Consider the following 19,354-nt stretch of genomic DNA (forward strand, 5'->3'; position numbering starts at 1 on the left):
GAGAAGTTCAACAGCAGATTGAATCTGAGTGGAAAACATTGTCGTGGATGTTGTTTCAAAGCCTAACACCACGAAATGGACTGCACTTTCTAAGGTGATGATTAATTCAAACCTCCATTTGCATATTAGAGCTTATGCAAAGGTTTGAGCCCAAGCCGAAAGAAAAACCTAAATTAAGATGATGATTGTCCCATTATACAATACACAGCCTACTGCATATTAGGCATGGCTGAAAAACATGTCTTTGGTACATACTCAAAATTAAACACATTTTTGTAATCGCCTTTGAGTGTGGACTGTATTATTATGCATACTGGATGGACTGGTTACCTTATGCTATGCTCCAAAATATCTATCCATGAGTCTGGGAGAGAATGTATAGCCCTAGGCGATGCTGTTGGTTCATTGATTATGCAGGGCGGCTAACAGTTAGACTACAATCAGTGAATTTTGTATTTTAATTTGTATTTGAATAGCCTAGTAATAAATAGGGATTTTTTAAATAATTTAATTGGGTGACATTACATTTATCTATACAGCATATCTCACGTGTCCATCCACTTCTCTTTTCATTATTCCTTTTTCGAGCACACAGACGGGCTGTCAACGGTTTAGTGAAACATGTTTTGTTGCGAAAACATGTTACAATCGATGTTCCCAAAGACATTTCACTTGGTTTCCCAAACTAAGCACTGGGTAGCTGCAAGAACAAGGTTGGAGAGCCTATGGCATACAGAGTTTGGGCAGAATATCACCAGTCGGGCAGCGAGAGTACGCTCCTCAAACAGTGGTTGATGCGTGGAATGAAATAAGTGTTCTTAAAATGTATTTCTCAAAGCACATGCTCCGCTATAAAACGGAAGTATCCGTTTGGGAAAGGGCGGCCTCAATTCGCTATTCGAGTGCATAGAGGACATGTCTTTTTTCACCTCACCCTATTCCTGCCCATTTGATAATGGGCAATTCTAAATCAAAGCTAGTTTTGCATATTAATAAAGACAAGTTTAAATTGAGAATAGAGTCTGATGGGTGAAAATATGATAAATTGATGAGAGAACTGTGCAGAATGAGGCAAGCAACAGAGCGCAAGCTTTTTTTGCTACTTTCTCAAATAGTGAATAGCCTATAGTCGCACCATGCAGCCCATATATGTTTTGATTTCTAAAACATTCTAAGGTGTGTCTCATTCACAACTAAAGTTGACAAATAACTCTAAATCTAGTATATTGGAAATTATCACTTTTACACTCAACATAGCCACTTCACACGCACAGTCGCTCCGTATTGGAAAAAATATCCTTTCCATTTTATTCAGCTAAGTTCAATCATATTCTTCTTACAATAAAATCATGTAAAATAAAATAATGGCACGGGACATAAGCATATCTTCTCAGCTAAATGAACAAGCCTACAGCCTATGGCATCTTCATTTAATAATGTTTCTTTAGACCTGACTAAAATCAAAACTAGGAAATAACACATATGGAATCATATAGTAACCCCCCTACTTCTTCAAAGTAGCCACCCTTTACTTTGATGACAGCTTTGCACACCTGGAATGCATTTGTGGAATTTCTTTCCTTCTTAATGCGTTTGAGCCAATCAGTTGTGTTGTGAAAAGGTAGGGTTGGTATACAGAAGAAAGCCCTATTTGGTAAAAGACCAAGTCCATATTATGGCAAGAACAGCTCTAATAAGCAAAGAGAAATGACAGGCCATCATTGCTTTAAGACATGAAGATCAGAACTTTGAACGTTTCTTCAAGTGCAGTTGCAAAAAAACATCAAACTCTATGATGAAACTGGCTCTCATGAGGACCGCCACACGAAAGGAAGACCCAGAGTTACCTCTGCTGCAGAGAATACATTCATTAGAGTTACCAGCCTGAACATCAACTGTTCAGAGGAGACTGCGTGAATCAGGCTTTCATGGTCGAATTGCTGCAAAGAAACCACTACTAAAGGACACCAATAAGAGGAAGAGGCGTGCTTGGGCCAAGAAACACGAGCAATGGAAATTAGACTGGTGGAAATCTGTCCTTTGATCTGATGAGAACATATTTGACATTTTTGGTTCCAACCGCTATGTCTTAGTGAGACGCAGAGAAGGTGAACGGATGATCTCCGCATGTGTGGTTCCCACCGTGAAGCATGGAGGAGGAGGTGTGATGTGTGCTGGGGCTTTGCTGGTGACACTGTCTGTGATTTATTTCAAATTCAAGGCATGGCTACCACCGCACTCTGCAGCGATACGCAATCCCATCTGGTTTGCGATTAGTGGGACTATCATTTGTTTTTCAACAAGACAATGACCCAACACACCTCTAGGCTGTGTAAGGGCTATTTGACCAAGAAGGAGAGTGGTGGAGTACTGCATCACATGACCTGGCCACAATCACCCGACCTCAACCAAATTGAGATGGTTTGGGATGAGTTGGACGGCAGAGAGAAGGAAAAGCAGCCAACAAGTGCTCAGCATATGTGGGAACTCCTTCAAGACTGTTGGAAAAGCATTCTAGGTGAAGCTGGTTGAGAAACTGCCAAGAGTGTGTAAAGCTGTCATCAAGCCAAAGCTATTTTGAAGAATCTCAAATATAACATATTTTTTGATTTGGACCAGACAGGACCAGACAGGACTGGCAAAAAGTGCTCTTCACTGACGAGTTGCAGTTTTGTCTCACCAGGGGTGAGAGGCCTGTACTCTGGAGCGGGATTGATTTGGAGGTTTCCATCATGGTCGTGGGCGGTGTGTCACAGCATCATCGGACTGAGCTTGTTGTCATTGCAGGCAATCTCAGCGCTGTGGGTTACAGGGAAGACATCCTTCTCCCTCATGTGGTACCCGTCCTGCAGGCTCATCCTGATATGACCCTCCAGCATGACAATGCCACCAGCCATACTGCTTGTTTTGTGTGTGATTTCCTGTAAGACAGGAATGTCAGTGTTCTGCCATGGCCAGCGAAGAGCCCGGATCTCAATCCCATTGATCACTTCTGGGACCTGTTGGATCGGAGGGTGAGGATTAGGGCCATTCCCCCAGAAATGTCCGGGAACTTGCAGGTGGAAGAGTGGCCAGCAATAACTGGCAAATCGGGTGCAGTTCATGAGGTTGAGATGCACTGTGGTACTTAATGCAGCTGGTGGCCACACCAGATACTGACCGTTTGATTTTGACCCCCCCCCCCTATGTTCAGGGACACATTATTCAATTTCTGTTAGTCACACGTCTGTGGAACTTGTTCAGTTTATGTCTCAGTTGTTGAATCTGTTATGTTCATACAAATATTTACACGAGTTTGCTGAACATAAACACATTTGACAGTGAGAGGACGTTTCTTTTTTTGCTGAGAATATGCATTTTTAGATAAGGTTCTTCCACTAAGGTAAATATATATATATTTTACATGGAAAACCTGCCTAAAAGATCCCACATATCAATAATTACATGGCAAAAGAATAGAACACATATTTGTGATTGACAATATTGCTTACGGTGATCAGTGCTTTCGTCACAAGAGGGCTGGCATGTCCATGATGACTTACATCCCATCAACGTGTCATGCCTTCCTTTAGTTTTGTCCTTCTTTTTGGTGCAGTCCCAGCCATCAAAGAAGCTCTGTCGAGGTGTAGGGAAGTACATGTTAATGATACTATTACCAATACCACTCTTCCCCTATCGTGTCAAACATATTTACAATGCGTCTCTTCTAAACCATTATATCTGCAGTTGTCTGTTGTGTTTGAGTGACGTAAGGGGGAAATAGAAAATGAATGGGTAAAATTGCAGCAATATCTGTCAAGTAGTGAGCCAATGCATACATCGTGACGCTGTAGTGCAATTCAAAGACCATTCGGACTGAAAGGGAGTTCAAAAGCATCATAGATGACAAGTAGCTACCTGTTCACATTAACTGATCATGCAGAACGTGTGGAATAGCCTTTGCTACAGAGAGGAGGTGAGGGCCCTCAGGAATGTGGTGTCAGGAAAACAACCTCACACTCAACGTCATCAAAACAAAGGAGATGATCGTGGACTTCAGGAAAGAGCAGAGGGGGCACCCCCCTATCCACATCGACGGGACAGTAGTGGAGAAGGTGCAACGTTTTAAGTTCCTCGGAGTACACATCACGGACAAACTGAAATGGTCCACTCACACAGACAGCGTGGTGAAGAAGGCGCAACAGCGCCTCTTCAACCTCCGGAGGCTGAAGAAATTTGGCTTGTCACCAAAAACTTTTACAGATGCACAATCGAGAGCATCCTGTTGGGCTGTATCACCGCCTGGTACGGCAACTGCTCTGCCCACAACCGCAAGGCCCTCCAGAGGGTAGTGCGGTCTGCGCAACGCATCACCGGGGGCGAACTACCTGCCCTCCAGGACACCTACAGCACCCGATATCACAGGAAGGCCAAAAATATCATCAGGAACAACAACTACCCGAGCCACTGCCTGTTCACCCCGCTATCATCAAGAAGGCGAGGTCAGTACAGGTGCAACAAAGCCAGGAAGGAGAGACTGAAAAACAGATTCCATCTCAAGGCCATCAGACTGTTAAACAGCCATCACTAACATTGAGTGGCTGCTGCCAACATACTGACTCAAATCTCTAGCCACTTTAATAATTAAAAATTGGATGTAATAAATGTATCACTCGTCACTTTAAACAATCCCACTTGATATAATGTTTACATACCCTACATTACTCATCTCATATGTATATACTGTACTCTATACCATCTACTGCATCCTGCCTATGCTGTTCGGCCATCGCTCATCCATATATTTATGAACATATTCTTATTCATTCCTTTACACTTGTGTGTATAAGGCAGTTGTTGTGAAATTGTTAGATTACTTGTTAGATATTACTGCATGATCGGAACTAGAAGCACAAGCATTTCGCTACACTCGCATTAACATCTGCTAACCATATGTATGTGACCAATACAATACAATTTGATCTCTCTGTGTGTGAACATGAAGCTCTCTAGTGAATCCCATACACTCTGTTCCAACACGCTCCTCCCATCAACATGCTTCACTATCGCCATCCCATGACAGTCCTGACTCAAGGACAACCCCAGCAGTGGGATCTAGCTCTTATATGCTCTCATCAGCCAAACTACTCGTCTCCCCTAGTGTGTGGGGCCAAGTCCCCCCCCCCACCACACACACACACACCTGTGGTTGTTCAGCCACCAGAGGGGACTGTGGGTGAATCCAAGTCTGCATGCTGAGCAGGGGATTACAACCCCACTACTCCCCACAGAGAGAGAGTAACCACCCAAACCCTGCCTAGGATTACACCAACCCCCCCACTTTCCCCAATATAGACTTGGAGAGTGAGGCCCATGGATCGGGGGGGGGGTTGCAGGGAGGGGTTAATTGGTTCTGAGGATCACACAAAAAATGAAGAGTAAAACTCGGATGAAAGACAAAGACGAGACACAGTGAGGAACAGTCTGAGCCGTTACATAACTGTGTCATGAATAATTTTGCTGCAGTGGTTTCAAATTACCGCTGTCTTTTTTTCCTCCCCCAGTGCAATAGTACTATGTCAACCGTCCCACCGGTGTTGACTACGTTCCTTTTTCCGTATCGTAATGACAGTGTAAGTCAACATCCTGAGGACATAACTGAAAAACTGGCTCAACTCTTGGCTGTGATCTGTGAAAACACCTCTTGTGTTTACTTCATTCCACACACAAACCTTCTCTATTGTATCTAGACATACAATCAATAGATCGATTATGCCTTTCAAGCTTTGCCTCAAGGTGATGCCCTGTACAACATAGTGAATGCCTTAGTTCTCTATATCTACCTGCAAGTGACTGCAGTGGTCCACCCACAGCTCAGACATGCCAGTCCCTTACAACGCACTGCAGAGAGCTGATCAATATCTCTGAATGTCCTACATTGGCATTCCACTGGGAAATAAAGTCTAGGCGTTCAGGAGAGCACGATAGTCCTCATTGTTTTCAATTGTAATGGAGAGAGACATAGATAGAGAAAATACAGGGAGCTGAATATAGATTTTTGTAGTGGAGATTGTTTTGCCTGTGGGGGACAGTTTAATGAGTCTACAAGCGGAGTTCCAGAAGGGCAAGCATGTAGCCAGGGAGAAATTGGGGAGTGAGATCTTTTCTATCTTTTTCCTTGACATGTGACAGGGAAACCACAGGCAACAGACAGGGATGGAGCTCACCCCAGAGTCTGCTCTTGACTAGAGAAGTATCCCACCGGGGACAAATGTTTCAGGGCTGTGTGCCCTCCAAAATGTGGCCCGACGCATCCAGACAGCCATGGAAATCAGCCGTTACAGAGGTACTGGAATACTAAGTGGGTTCAGTTCTGCTTCTCTCCCAGAACAAAAACATTTCCCTCTCTACCTACGGTAAAGTACAGACTCAGTTCCAGTCTGAATGTCGAGAGATTTAATTTAATTGTATTTATTTAACTAGTCAGTTCAGAACAAATTCTTATTTACAATGACGGCCTACCCAGGCCAAACCCTCCCCTAACCCTCCCCTAACCAGGACGATGCTGAGCAAATTGTGCACCGCCCTATGGGACTCCCGATCACGGCTGGTTGTGATACAGCCCAGGATCAAAACAAGGTCTGTAGTGACGCCTCTAGCACTGTGAAGCAGTGCCTTAGACCGCTGCGCCACTTGGGAGCCCTCAGGAGATAAGTGAACCAAGCGAGACTCTCCTTAACACACTCCCTGATGCATAAAGAAGTTTGGAACAGAGCCTATAAGTCCCCCAAGGCTTCTCTCCTTAATTGTAGGCAATGATTTCACAAAATGTCTCCCTCGTGGTGCCGTGCACCACTTAAGAACACTTTCAACTTGGTGGCATCCTATACATCACACACCACAGCCCAAAAACCTCTATTTAGAATTCTCCTCCAACCAGAGTACAGAGGATCATCTTTTATCAGTGTGGTACTGGAGGACAGCCAGGGGTTGGGAGCCACCGAGCCCCCGATGCTGAGGCAATTGGCGGTCACTGGGCTGGGGAACAAAGGGCCTCCTGGTCTGGAGAACACCTGGGGATTAGGGGGCTTCATCAGCTACACTGCATCAGCAACTCTGACAGAGGGGCTATTTGAGGTCCAGACAATGATGATTTAATAGCCTCACAGTCAACTTGGTCCAAGAAGTGTCTTTTAACCCTGATCATACATTTCTGCAGTCTGTAAGAACTGGGATGTGAGTGATAACTTCACACAATCTGAATCTAAATTATGACTATTTCTACATTTTAAACCCCTAAACATGACTAAACGTGTATTTTCTCACACCTTCCCCAGCAATACACCCTTATACCATACCATACAAACACACATCAGCCACAACCATGCACATCAGCCACAACCCATACTGCCTACCTCATACTCCTGTTTGAAGCCGTAGCCCTCGGCAGTTTTCATCTGGTTGATGTGTTGGAGAAGGTCGGCCACGCGCACAGCAGGGTGGAGCTGACCAGTGTGGTAGGGTGAGCCCTTACGCCCACACTGGCGTCGCGGCGAACCCCCCAGAAGACTACTGGACTCGTTCACTGAGCTACGCTGCTCACCTGTGAGAGGAGGACAAAGGAAGGGGGCACCATTAGGCATAGAGCTACACACAAAAGGTGGTATAGCCTGTTTTAGAGAAATGTAACGATCGAATATTGTAAGCGCTTTCATTGTCTGCTTATGTGCCCCCGTTATTTATCCTACGGTTCTGACTTGATGTACAGGGAGAATACTGTGAGAACGGCCCATGTCCTGAATTATGTCACTCTGTCAATTTCAAAAGTGCTGAACAAATAGGCCGCATATTAGGATACATACGTTTCAGCTTGCTCATGTCTTAATCAAAATTACAGCATGCCGCTTAACTGCTTATCGTCATATATGCCATTGCCATAATCTGTACATCTGCATTGTTATATTGCTTATATAGGTCTCTCATATTAGCATCTTATTAATACTTTTAGGCAATGTTAATTGCTTCTTACATTGTGTGTTATAATTAGTTAGGGTGATTTTCTCCACGAGGAGTGTGGTAAGTTACAGACCCAACAACATTATATTACAGTACCGCCTCCTTGCCAGTGACATTCTCTTTTGCTCAACAAAAAGTTCAGTAATAGACCAATGTAATTCCAGTTCATATTGCGAGGGTTGTTTTGTTTGCACAATGCGCTGTCAATGTGTCTGTATATTGTCTATAAAAGTGAATCCCCATGATTGTATTGTCCTTCCTTTTTAGACCACATAGGCCTAATAAAACACTTCAAATGGTGGACTAACAGCAGAGTCTGGGTCTCTCTCTCTCTCTCTCTCTGTGGTGACTTAAAGAAGAGTAAAGTTAAGGCCTCAACATCTTGCTGAATTCATCTGAACTAACATCTGAATTTCTGTCGCTGTCCATTTCAAAATTGCTGAACGACCTCGGCCTACCTCGTCGCAGCTCGTTTTGCTTGCACTTGCTTGTACATAGAGCTAAGCGTTAATGATATAAGAACAAACATTGTGAATTTACTGAACATAAGTGTAATAATGTTTGAGTATTGTTCCAAAGGGAAAACTCATGTCGACATTCATTATTATTGAAAGAGAATGTGGTTCTTATCCAGTTACACAAACCAACAAGGAATCAATAGAAACCATATTTATTTAATCAAGTCAGCCATAAGCTCCACTCTCGGGACAGCTTTATGCGGACCCTAAACTTCTGTGGGCACCGTTTGTCAGTTATAGTGCATTAACTGCATTTAATGTATTGTTTAGAGAAAAAATGGGTTGTTTGACATGCTAAAATCGGCACTGCACAGGCTATAGGTATATAGAAAAATGAACGGTGTCAGATTGGACCCAGCTATTGTATGTATTATTTAAGTTGCTGACAGTAAAGTGAGACTGGTTTGTTATATAGGTTTGTTTGGGTAGTAATATTTGATTGAGATGACACCATCCAATCTCTCTTTGATTAACTATTAGGTACATCAGGGCCCAGTTGTATAAAACATCTTAAGTGTTTCCCTTAAGGGTTAACCTTAAGGAATACTTTTCCCTTACCTAATGGAATTGTTTAAGGGCGTTGCATAGAACCCGTCAAATATTTCCTTAGTTTGAAGGCATGTATGGCAGAAAGAGTATCTGGTTACCATGGAGACGACCGGATTCACTGCCTAAACTCAAAGGGATCGCTTTCATTTTGTGAGATAGCAAAATAAAACTTCTACAATCAAGACAGGATAACCAAATGGCTTCAGAAGGTAATAAACCACATTTCTTGTAGTTACTTTTTTCTCAACTTGTTTATATTACATGTTTATATTACATGTATTTAGTGTACATAAAGTGTCAATTAATGTATTACATTCTAGTACGTCAAGCTAGCTTGCAGAGTAGCTGGGTGATTCTGCAACTACGATCACTTCTATGTCCTCAGGGTCAATTATGGGGACTTTTTATTATTATAAATAAATATAAATAAATTCTTTATATGTTAAGTTCACACTACAATCACCCCAGATTTTTTTAACACCTCTCTATCAAAGTATTTTAGCTACTTTCAGATGCATTTTTAACCCTCGATTTCACTGTTTTACCCTTGTCCCCGACGCAAACTTTTGAGTTTCTACTATGTTTTTCTATGAGAAAACATTAATAATTGCACATTATATAATGTTATCTACTAGAGAAGGAGGTCAATTAAATAAAATCAATATTTATTGTGAGTATGCCCTTTATATTATTATTTACACAACATATACCTGTCCTTTGGTAGTGGTGTCATTTCCACCAATGAGGGCAAATTCCTCATTAATAAAGTTTTGTCAAGAGAATGTTAACTTAGTTACCATGGAAAAATATTGCGACACTGAAGGACATCGCTGCAGTGGATAGTTGTTCCAGATGTGATGTCCAGAAGTTGAAGCTAAATCTAGGAAAATATTGCTTGTGTAGAGAATATTTTTAATTGTCATTCATTTCCAAACATGCTATAATTTCTTTCATTTGTGGTAGAATTTTGAAAAAATATATATATTTTATGTATTTAGTGTAAACTATATGCTAGCCGTAATACTAGCCAAAGCATGCTAACCAGTCTGTCATTTTTTGCCCAAAACTGTAGAAGCGTCATTTCCATGACAGTCATTTCCATCACAAACTTAACAGTGGTGGAAATGACAGAACGTGGCAGAAATGACAAAAATATATTATGTTATTACTTTTGGTTTATTTAAATCATGGTTTAAATTAATTGAATCTAGAAAATTCTCCAAGGTGTGCACAAGTTGAAAAAAATTAAGTAGTATTGTTCTTTGCTTTAAAAAGATGCCACATAAAACAGCAGAGGTCACAGACAAAGAAACAAAATAAAAAATAAATATCCTATACGATACCAGGAACATCTGCAAATAGACAGGGAGAGATACTGGAAGAAAATAGAGAAGGGAGAAGTGAAATCTATCTCTGAGTTTACAAAGCGAAAACAAAGAAGCAAGAGAAGGAAATGGAAATGCAACCAACGGAATAGAAGACAGATTTGAAAGAGAACAGTTGCAATGGAGACCTACCTATCAGGCAACACACCACCTCAGTCACCAGATGACTTGCAGCCAGAGCATGAGGCCAACATACCTGCCCCTAACTCACCTACCCCTAACTTACCTGCCCCTGATGCCCCTTCCTCATCATCTGCAACAGGAATGAGAAGTCGAATACTTGCTGTAAGCAAAAGGTTTGGAAGAGGTCGCTCAAAAACAGAGATCTTTGCATGACAAATGTCAAACTTGGTAAAATGTTACGGAAAGCTGAGAAATACAAAATAATGTATGATCAACTGATGAAGAAAATGGAGAGACAAGATTCCCCAAAGACAAAACAGGAAATGAAGGGAACTCCGAAGGATTTTATCATTTCAAAATGCCATCATTGCAGAGTTAAAGCAAAAGTATCAACAAAAAAAATTGCAGCGCCAAGGACAAACAAATGGCTTCAAAAATGCTCAGAGGCAACATCCTGAGAAAGTATGGCCTGGTCAAAGGGCAAATGAAAACAGGCCAACAAGTCTTCAATACTCCAGGGGAAAAAAGTGTAACATAATTACAAAGCCACAGAAGAGAAAAATCACTAGATTCTATGAACGTGATGACGACAGTACAGCAACAACAGAGAAAAAGGACACACTAACGAGGAACAAGAAGAAAATCAGCAGTGCTTCTTGAATGGCACAATTCAGAACCTTTAACAGAATTTTAAGAGGGAATATTCAGAGATGAAAATGTCCTATGAATTCTGCCGAAGACATCCTTTTGGGGTTGTCAAGCCAACAGTCCATGATAGGGACACATGCCTCTGAAAAACCCATGCCAACCTCCAACTCATGGCGGTAAAACTACAGCATCACAAAGGGTTCCGCTGCAGCAACATTGAGAACCTGAAGAAAGAGTGCATGTACAGAGTGCTCCCTTTGCCAAGCAAAATAGCTTCCATCTGCTGGTGAGCAGACACGGTGGTTTGAGTTGAAAAACAAAGCTGAAGAGAGAGAAGGAAAAACCAAGAGGGAAACTTGGAGAAGTTCACTGTACATTTGACAGTTAAAGACAAGGTATGTGGAACACTGCAGATTCTACTGGAGGACTTCTCCAAAGGATTGAAAGAGAAGTTGGGGGAAATACGTGTACACCATTCAACATCAATACTCCAAACTGAGAGAATTAAAAAAGAGAACCGAAAGAAAGAGGAGATCATCGTGCATATTGACTTTGCAAAGAACTACCTGTATAATTACACGAGTGAAATACAGGCAGTTCACTTTGGTGATTCTCACAAGCAGGTGAACCTCCACACCCGTGTTGGACATACCACAAATGATACAGTTTCCCTTTGCTCATTGAGCTCATCTATGCGAATGACCCCCCCTGCAATCTGGGCCCATATCTCAAAAACACTGGCCTACTTCCTTGAGCTCTGCCCATCAGCTACTTTTGGAAACATACTATGTCTTAAATTAATTAAAAGTTTAACAATGGTTGTTGTTCAAACTGTTTGTAATAAAATATTGTTTTCATACGTTTTTTTTTTTTTTTTTTACATAGATTTCATTTCCACCACACCCATATTTTTGGAGTAAATTAGAATATTATTTATAATTTACATTGATTGATTTGTTTTAGATAGGGTAATCATATGGTTGTTATCATAATCTCTCAAAAGGATTGGGTGGAAATATCTCATTTTTCATGATAAATACATTTTTTTCAGTTTATACATTCAGGCATTGTGTTGAATTATTAATATTAGAAAAACTTTAATAAATCACTTAAAATATTATTCAATACAAATTAATGTACAAATGTGTTATACATACATTTTTGGATATTTCATTTTCAACTAAAATTGCCGTGATGGAAATTAAATTTGTCTATGGCGGTCTGAGAAATTACAAAAATATATACATTCCTGAATACTACGATCACAGCCATTATCAGATATTATTTCTAGACAAATCAAAGACAAGTAGAATAGTGGTAAAATGGTGTTTCAGTAAGTTTCATTTCTGAAAGCTTGCAGGGCCAAAGTGCCCGAAGTTGCAGAATCACCCAGCTAAAGATAATTAGCCAGCTAGCTTTCTAGCCATGGATTGTGCACCTTCCATTATTTAGTTCTAAGGAACTACAGTAGCTGATTGATGTTTTCCTTTTGTAACCAGAGCAGATGAAGACAACATTCACCACCACAAATGCTATTTACATCGATACTGAATGAAGCAGTTAAGGGACCTCATAGGCACCCTTAACTTTTTCACTTAATTTAAGGGGAAATTCACCTTAAATGTTTTTTTGCAACTGACTTAATGTTAAGGAAACTTTAAGGGAAAAGATAGGGGGAAATGAACTTAAGGTGTTTTACAGTGGTTGCGCCACCAAAAATGTTGTGATTATGCTGTGGTACTTAGAGGTAATTTGTGGTTTAGCACGGTACCCTGCGTCACTACTTCATTGCTCCAGAACAGCGCAAGGGGGAGCTAGAGCACTGATTATGCTTTTGGGTCCTACTGTGTCTCTAATTGACAATGAATGGGCGACATAAACCTAAATAGAAACTGATAATTGTGCTCAACTTCAGTATTACTTACTAAAACTGTTACACTAAGGTTTTTATTATTTTATTTTGTTAGGATTATTTTGCTCTTACTGTAGTACTGTAGGTCACTCCCAACCGGTCATGTTGTACAGCACCTGAGTGGTGCAATGGTCTAAGACTGTGTTGCAAGCTGTGTTGCTACAGATGCTGGTTCAATACCTGTGCTGCCCTCGACTGGGAGACCCATGAGATGACTGTAGGTTTTTCTCCCTCAATTAGAACAAGTAAAAATACATTTCTATTTAATCCTCAGGTACCCTAAATGTAATTAAACTATAATATTTCACACGGAAAGAAGTATGTTCAATAGCAAAGCAAAATATTTCCAACTCTGACTCAGTACCAAAACTCAAAATTCTTCCTCGTTTGGGAAGAAACAAGCCTGAAACCTTGAACAAAGACTGTTGACATCTAGTGGAAGCCATAGGAATTGCAATCTGGGAGCTGGAATTGCATAGGACCCATAGCTTTCCATTGATAGAGCATGGGCTCTCAAAGCAAAAACATCTGATTGGTTTAAAAAATAAATAAAAAATGTACAAACTTCAAAAGTGTTTTCTATCCAATGGTACCAATTATATGCATATCCTGGCTTCTGGGCCTGAGTAACAGGCAGTTTACTTTGGGCACGTCAGTCAGACAGGAAGTGGAGAAAAATAGACCCTAGCCTGAAGAAGAAACATAAATAAATAAATAATTCAAAATAAAATGTATTTACAAATTAGTAACAATGTCTCACCCCATGTTCAAGAACAGCCTTTTTCCTCGCTCATTTTACGTTATTTGAAAAGAAAATCTTCAAAGTATTATTTTTTAAACAATTATTATTATTATATAAAAGCCCTTTGGATATTCTCACAGATATATTATTAACCCTGCTTTTAGCAGGACAATATATATTGGTCATAGCTCCTGCGTGGTGCACAATGGGATTGCCTTGCAGTTCTCCAGCTGTATCCACTGAAAGTTTGTGAGGTTCAAGGCACAAGGGCAGGGGGCACGGCATAGGTTGCAGAGCCGCACACAGAAGACACTTAGCTCCTGGAGGAGGAGGGAGGGGGGGTGGACCCCCACCCCGCCACACTTGGTAGCACAAAGCAACGCTTCAAGGGGCATTGCACTAATAATGGCGCTGACTCGGGAAACGTTCCCGCTGTTCTAGCAGGTAGCTGGACAATAGACTTGCCTAGATGGGAGGGTAGGGGGAGAATTCTATCGTCAAATGTATTTCTAAGTTAGGTTCTAAGTTAATGATAATACTTATGTAATACATCCGACCGTGATTGGGAGTCCCATAGGGCGGCGCACAATTGGCACAGCATTTCTCTCCCTCTAAAAACAGAAATAAATGTTTTGGCCTTGACAAATATTATTTTGTCCTTTATTCAGATTTAAAAATATATTTAATGTAGCCGACACTTACATAAAGCTGAGTGACTCACTCATTCATGGCTTTGGATCAAAAGAAATAAGTACCAACATTCTTTCTGATAGTCTTAAATAAATACATGTTTTGGTTATCCTGACCTGGACACCATGTACAGTATTATAAATAGCCCATTATAGGCTATTAGCAGGACAATATACCTTTACCAACACCTCTCTGTACTTTGATACTTTGTGGATGGGGCCTCCCCAGTGGCGCAGCTGTCTAAGTCACCGCATCGCAATGCAAAATGCGTTGCTACAGATACCCGTACCGGCCGCCACCGGGATACTCATGAGGTGGCTTTTGGTTTTAATTTAGAAACCTCCAATCCTCTATATGTAATTATTGGCTGAGAGTCACGTCATATATACTGTAGGACTACCGTAGGCGACATGAGTCTCACTAGTGTTGAGTAATGTTCTGTTAAAAGTGGTGTAGGTCTTATTTATTTAAAGAGCATATTGACGTTAGAAGCAATAGGATTTGAAGCATTAGCTTACAACTATTTTATCACAGTTTTGCACTGCTCTGAAACAAGCATGGGGACTGGTCTTGATAAATCAATGAGATTTATATTTTGACTGAATCTCCATTTGGGTATTGGTTAGACTACAATTATGGTGTAGAAATGTTATGCTCTTAGTGTAACCTTTATTTAACTATGCAACAAATTCTTATTTACAAGGACAGCCTACTCCTTCCTCCCTGTTGGGGAATTGAACCCCGGTCTCCCGCGTGCCTGCGCACGAGATGGGGATTCTTTAGCTAAATAGCCCAGTACTGTGTAGCCTACAGTACCTACAGCGCCATATTTTATGTTCCTTCCTAACGGAAACCCAGATGGTTTTTCTTTTTTCTTGGAATATAAACACCATAATATTAATCAAATGAATCCCTAACTCTAAAAGTAATTGGAAAGATAGATACAAATTATTTGTGACTTTGTGGTTACAATAAAGAATGTAAACAAGATTATGTGTTTTTATTTACAGTAGTGATGGACAGCTGGTGGCATTTTGAAAACAGGTTTTCAAACACTTGTAGCCCAATTAGCAGAACAATAGACTATTTATAGCACGGCTAGTTTAGGTGTGAACATCTCTCTACCTGCAATGTATTCTATGCTTAAGTACTCTGAAGTGTTACATTTCTAACTCAAAACAGCAGTAGAGTATTTCTTCATCAACATCTTTATGCTTTCGTTAATAAAATAACTAGAAAGACATTCAAAATGCATTTGGTTATTTAAACTACATTTTAGTTGCACTTCCACCCTGCTCCACGACTACGGGTAAAACCTTGCTGAGATGATCAATGTATTTGTTGCATTGTAGTATCATCAATTTCTCTTGCAAAAAACGTCTTGATGGCCTCAAAAGTTTGGACACACCTACTCATTCCATAGTTTTTCTTAATTTTTACTATATTGTAGAACAATATGAAGACATCACAAATATGAAATAACACATGGAATCAGTTAAGAACAAATTCTTACAAGGACAGCCAACTTCTTCCTCCCCGTCGAGGAATTGAACCCCGGTCTCCCGCGCATGACACAGGAATTCTTTAGCTAAATAACCCAGCACTGTTATACAGCGCCATATTTTCCATTCCATCCTAACGGAAACTCAGAAGGTTTTTCATTTCTCTTGGAATAGAAACACCATAATATTAATAAAATTAATTAAGCAACATTTCTTAAAATCAGTCTCATATACTATGTTCTTACAAAAAAGGTTTTAAATTCTCTAGTACAGCCACTATTGAAGAAAATCAAATGCTTCTCAAAGATACCCTTTGGTGGTCAAACTAGAATTAATGGCACTTAAATAACTTGCCATAGAATTTTGTGGCACCACGCAAGCTGTGCTCTAGTATGCTGCAACTTTTAAAGGACGAACCACTGTATGCAACTGAGCCCAGGACATGAAAACCAAGATTATTTCTTTCCTTTTCTGTTATGCGCCTTCATATTTCAAGATATCGAGATGAGAAGGAAGACGACTAGAAACACATATCATTTTCTTGCCTGAAGGTGTTCCACTTTACATCTGTTTGCAATTTTCTTTTTCTCGTCATCTTATTTTAGACTGTGGATCTGCTGCAGGGAGCATAGCTGCTTCTGAGGTATATGAAGCTTTTCTAAATGGACTAAATGGATGTTGTCGGAGGTATAAAGTTCACACACAATATTGTGGGAGCGTTTGATTAACATTTTGGGAAAAACTTTAGACCTCAGGTTTTCCACGAATGAATCATAGTTTGATTACAGGTGTCTTGTTTTTATTTGAAAGCACATACTGCAGGTGTGTGTGTGTGCTTATGCCTGTGTATGCGTGTGTCTTACTGCGCGTGCTGCAGGTGTGTGCCATGCGTGCTGCAGAGAGGGCCATGCGCTCATCCTCCTGCAGGGTACTCTGGTCAGTGAAACTGCGCTCCATCGATCCCATGTGACTGTTCTCCTGACGGTACGTTATGGGTGTCTTATTTATGTTCACTGGCTTCCTACAAACACAGAGAGAGATAGAGGGAATGGGAGAGGAGAGGGCGAGAGGGGGATAGAGAGAGCAACAGTTTTATTTGGCCACAATCCCTTCATTGGCAGCCAGAGAGCACAAGCATGTGAATGAACGATTAGCAAAACAATGGAAAGGTAGGAGGGTGGCGTCACTTACGGATAGTAAGAGTAAGAGTAGTAGTCCCGTCTGGCGAGTGAGCGGGAGGGAGGGCAGAGAAAAGAGAAAGAAGATAGAAAATGCAAGAAATGCCGGCCGAGGGATGGATTCATTAGAGTGAAAATGGCAAGGGTCTCTGTGTTTACCACACGGTGACAGGACCAAACCACAGCCAAAGCAGCTAGACCAGCCTCTAATTGAATATGTCACTGTTTTCCCCTTTAACGAGTAAACCATGTCACTTCCTGCCAGAGCAAATGTAGCAATCATACCGCTAAGAGCTAACTTCATGGTGGCTTAGTGGAGTAATCTGGAACAATGTGTTGGGGCAAGCAGCGCTAGCTGCTATCTTCTCCAGGGTTGTGCATGCCATAGGTGTGGACTCAAGTCATATGACTTGAGACTGGACTTCATTGAAAATAAAATAACTTGATAAATAAACATATTTTTCATAGGTCTAGATACACTACATGACCAAAAGTATGTGGACACCTGCTTGTCGAACATCTCATTCCAAAATCATGGGCATTAATATGGAGTTGGTCCCCCGTTTGCTGCTATAACAGCTTCCACTCTTCAGGGAAGGCTTTCCACTTGCTTCCATTCAGCCACAAGAGCATTATTGAGGTCGGGCGCTGATGTTGGGCGATTAGGCCTGGCTCGCAGTCTGCTCCAAAGGTGTTAGATGAGCTTGAGGTCAGGGCTCTGTGCAGGCCAGTCAAGTTCTTCCACACCGATCTCGACAAACCATTTCCGTATGGATCTCGCTTTGTGCATGGGAGCATTGTCATGCTGAAACAAGAAAAGACCTTCTCCAAACTGTTGCCACAAAGTTGGAAGCACAGAATCGTCTAGAATGTCATTGTATGCTGAAGCATTACGATCCCCCTTCACTGGAACAAGGGACGTCACTAGAGATTCACGGATAGGGGGGCTATGCCTCTTTTAGGGGGGGTCTGGGCATTCTCCCCCAGGAATATTTTTTTAAAGCCCACAAAACGTATTTTCATCATGTATTTTTAAAGTAACAATGGGTGTAAAATCTATCAAAATAAGGTTATTTTAGGTCAAGGTTGGCTAAAAGTATACCCGTCTCATAGTTTGTGTGTAATGAACACGATGGGAGACAGAGAGCTGGTAGCTGGGTCCAGGGGCAGGCAGAAGGTCATACACAGGGGGTCCAAAAAGGCAACAGTACAGGCATGGAAAAGGCTAGTAATGTCATCTAGGAGATCAGGCAATAGGTTGATAACAGGAAATCCGATAGTCTAAAGTACAGGCAGGGAATAGGCAAAAGGCGTCGTTAGTGAGGCAGGCCAAAACTATCATACACGGGAGGATTAAATTACAGGAGAGAGAAAGAGATGCAGGTCATGTTATACCATTAGAAAAAAAACAGTATCATCCACAAAGGGGCAAAACTAAATTCAACTAATGAGCTAAATCTGATTTTTAAAAAGGAAGATCCCAAACAAATATTACAACCTATATTAAGGAACTGCTCCTCCTGCTTCTCTCTTTTGATGCTTATTTTGTGGGTGGATGCATCAAAGTGTACCTCCTATTTTTAAAGGTGGCAAAGTGGTCAATGACACTATTGTGGCTTAGTGGCACAAACACTCACCCTCAATGGACATGGCTGCAAGACTTGCAAGCCTTTTCTTACACAACCAGGAGGGCATATGGAACAGTGCACTAAAGGACCTTTCACAGGAGCAGCTGCTCACAGGAATTGTGAGGGAACGTGAATGATTTCCTTCAGAGAAGGAAACATATCATCATCCAGGAGGTTATGCACAGCAGGCATATCTTTGGGAGGACATCCAGCCTCTCTTTTCCAGGCAAGAAAGTTTCTGGCCACCAACATCTCTTCTGTTTTAACATCAATGCAGGTAGTGCTTGGTAAACTCTGTTAAGAATGATGTATCGAGGAAGTTTTTTTGAATTGGGGCTGCATGCATGTATGCCTTTGAGCAGACCTGCATCTACAGTCAAGAATCCATCTTGTCCAAGCAGGGGAGCAACAACTCTGTTTTCATTGTTTGTGAACATGACAATTCTGCTCCTAAACCCAAGTAGGTCTCCACCATAAAATATCC

At 41.2% G+C, this 19,354-nt stretch overlaps 1 protein-coding gene across 1 annotated transcript in view; it reads right to left on the reverse strand.

The window, feature by feature from the left end:
- LOC112068237 (protein tyrosine phosphatase receptor type U) overlaps positions 1–19,354 on the reverse strand; it is a 276,274-nt gene that overhangs the window by 71,283 nt on the left and 185,637 nt on the right. The window contains exons 14-16 of the mRNA XM_070438079.1: positions 16,928–17,085; positions 7,395–7,582; positions 3,492–3,615 (exon numbers count right to left, since the gene is read on the reverse strand). Coding sequence (XP_070294180.1) covers positions 3,492–3,615; positions 7,395–7,582; positions 16,928–17,085 — 470 coding nt within the window. The remainder of the gene's footprint in view (positions 1–3,491; positions 3,616–7,394; positions 7,583–16,927; positions 17,086–19,354) is intronic.

This window comes from Salvelinus sp. IW2-2015, unplaced genomic scaffold, assembly GCF_002910315.2.
Source record: "Salvelinus sp. IW2-2015 unplaced genomic scaffold, ASM291031v2 Un_scaffold319, whole genome shotgun sequence".
In the NCBI taxonomy this organism is placed as follows: domain Eukaryota; kingdom Metazoa; phylum Chordata; class Actinopteri; order Salmoniformes; family Salmonidae; genus Salvelinus; species Salvelinus sp. IW2-2015.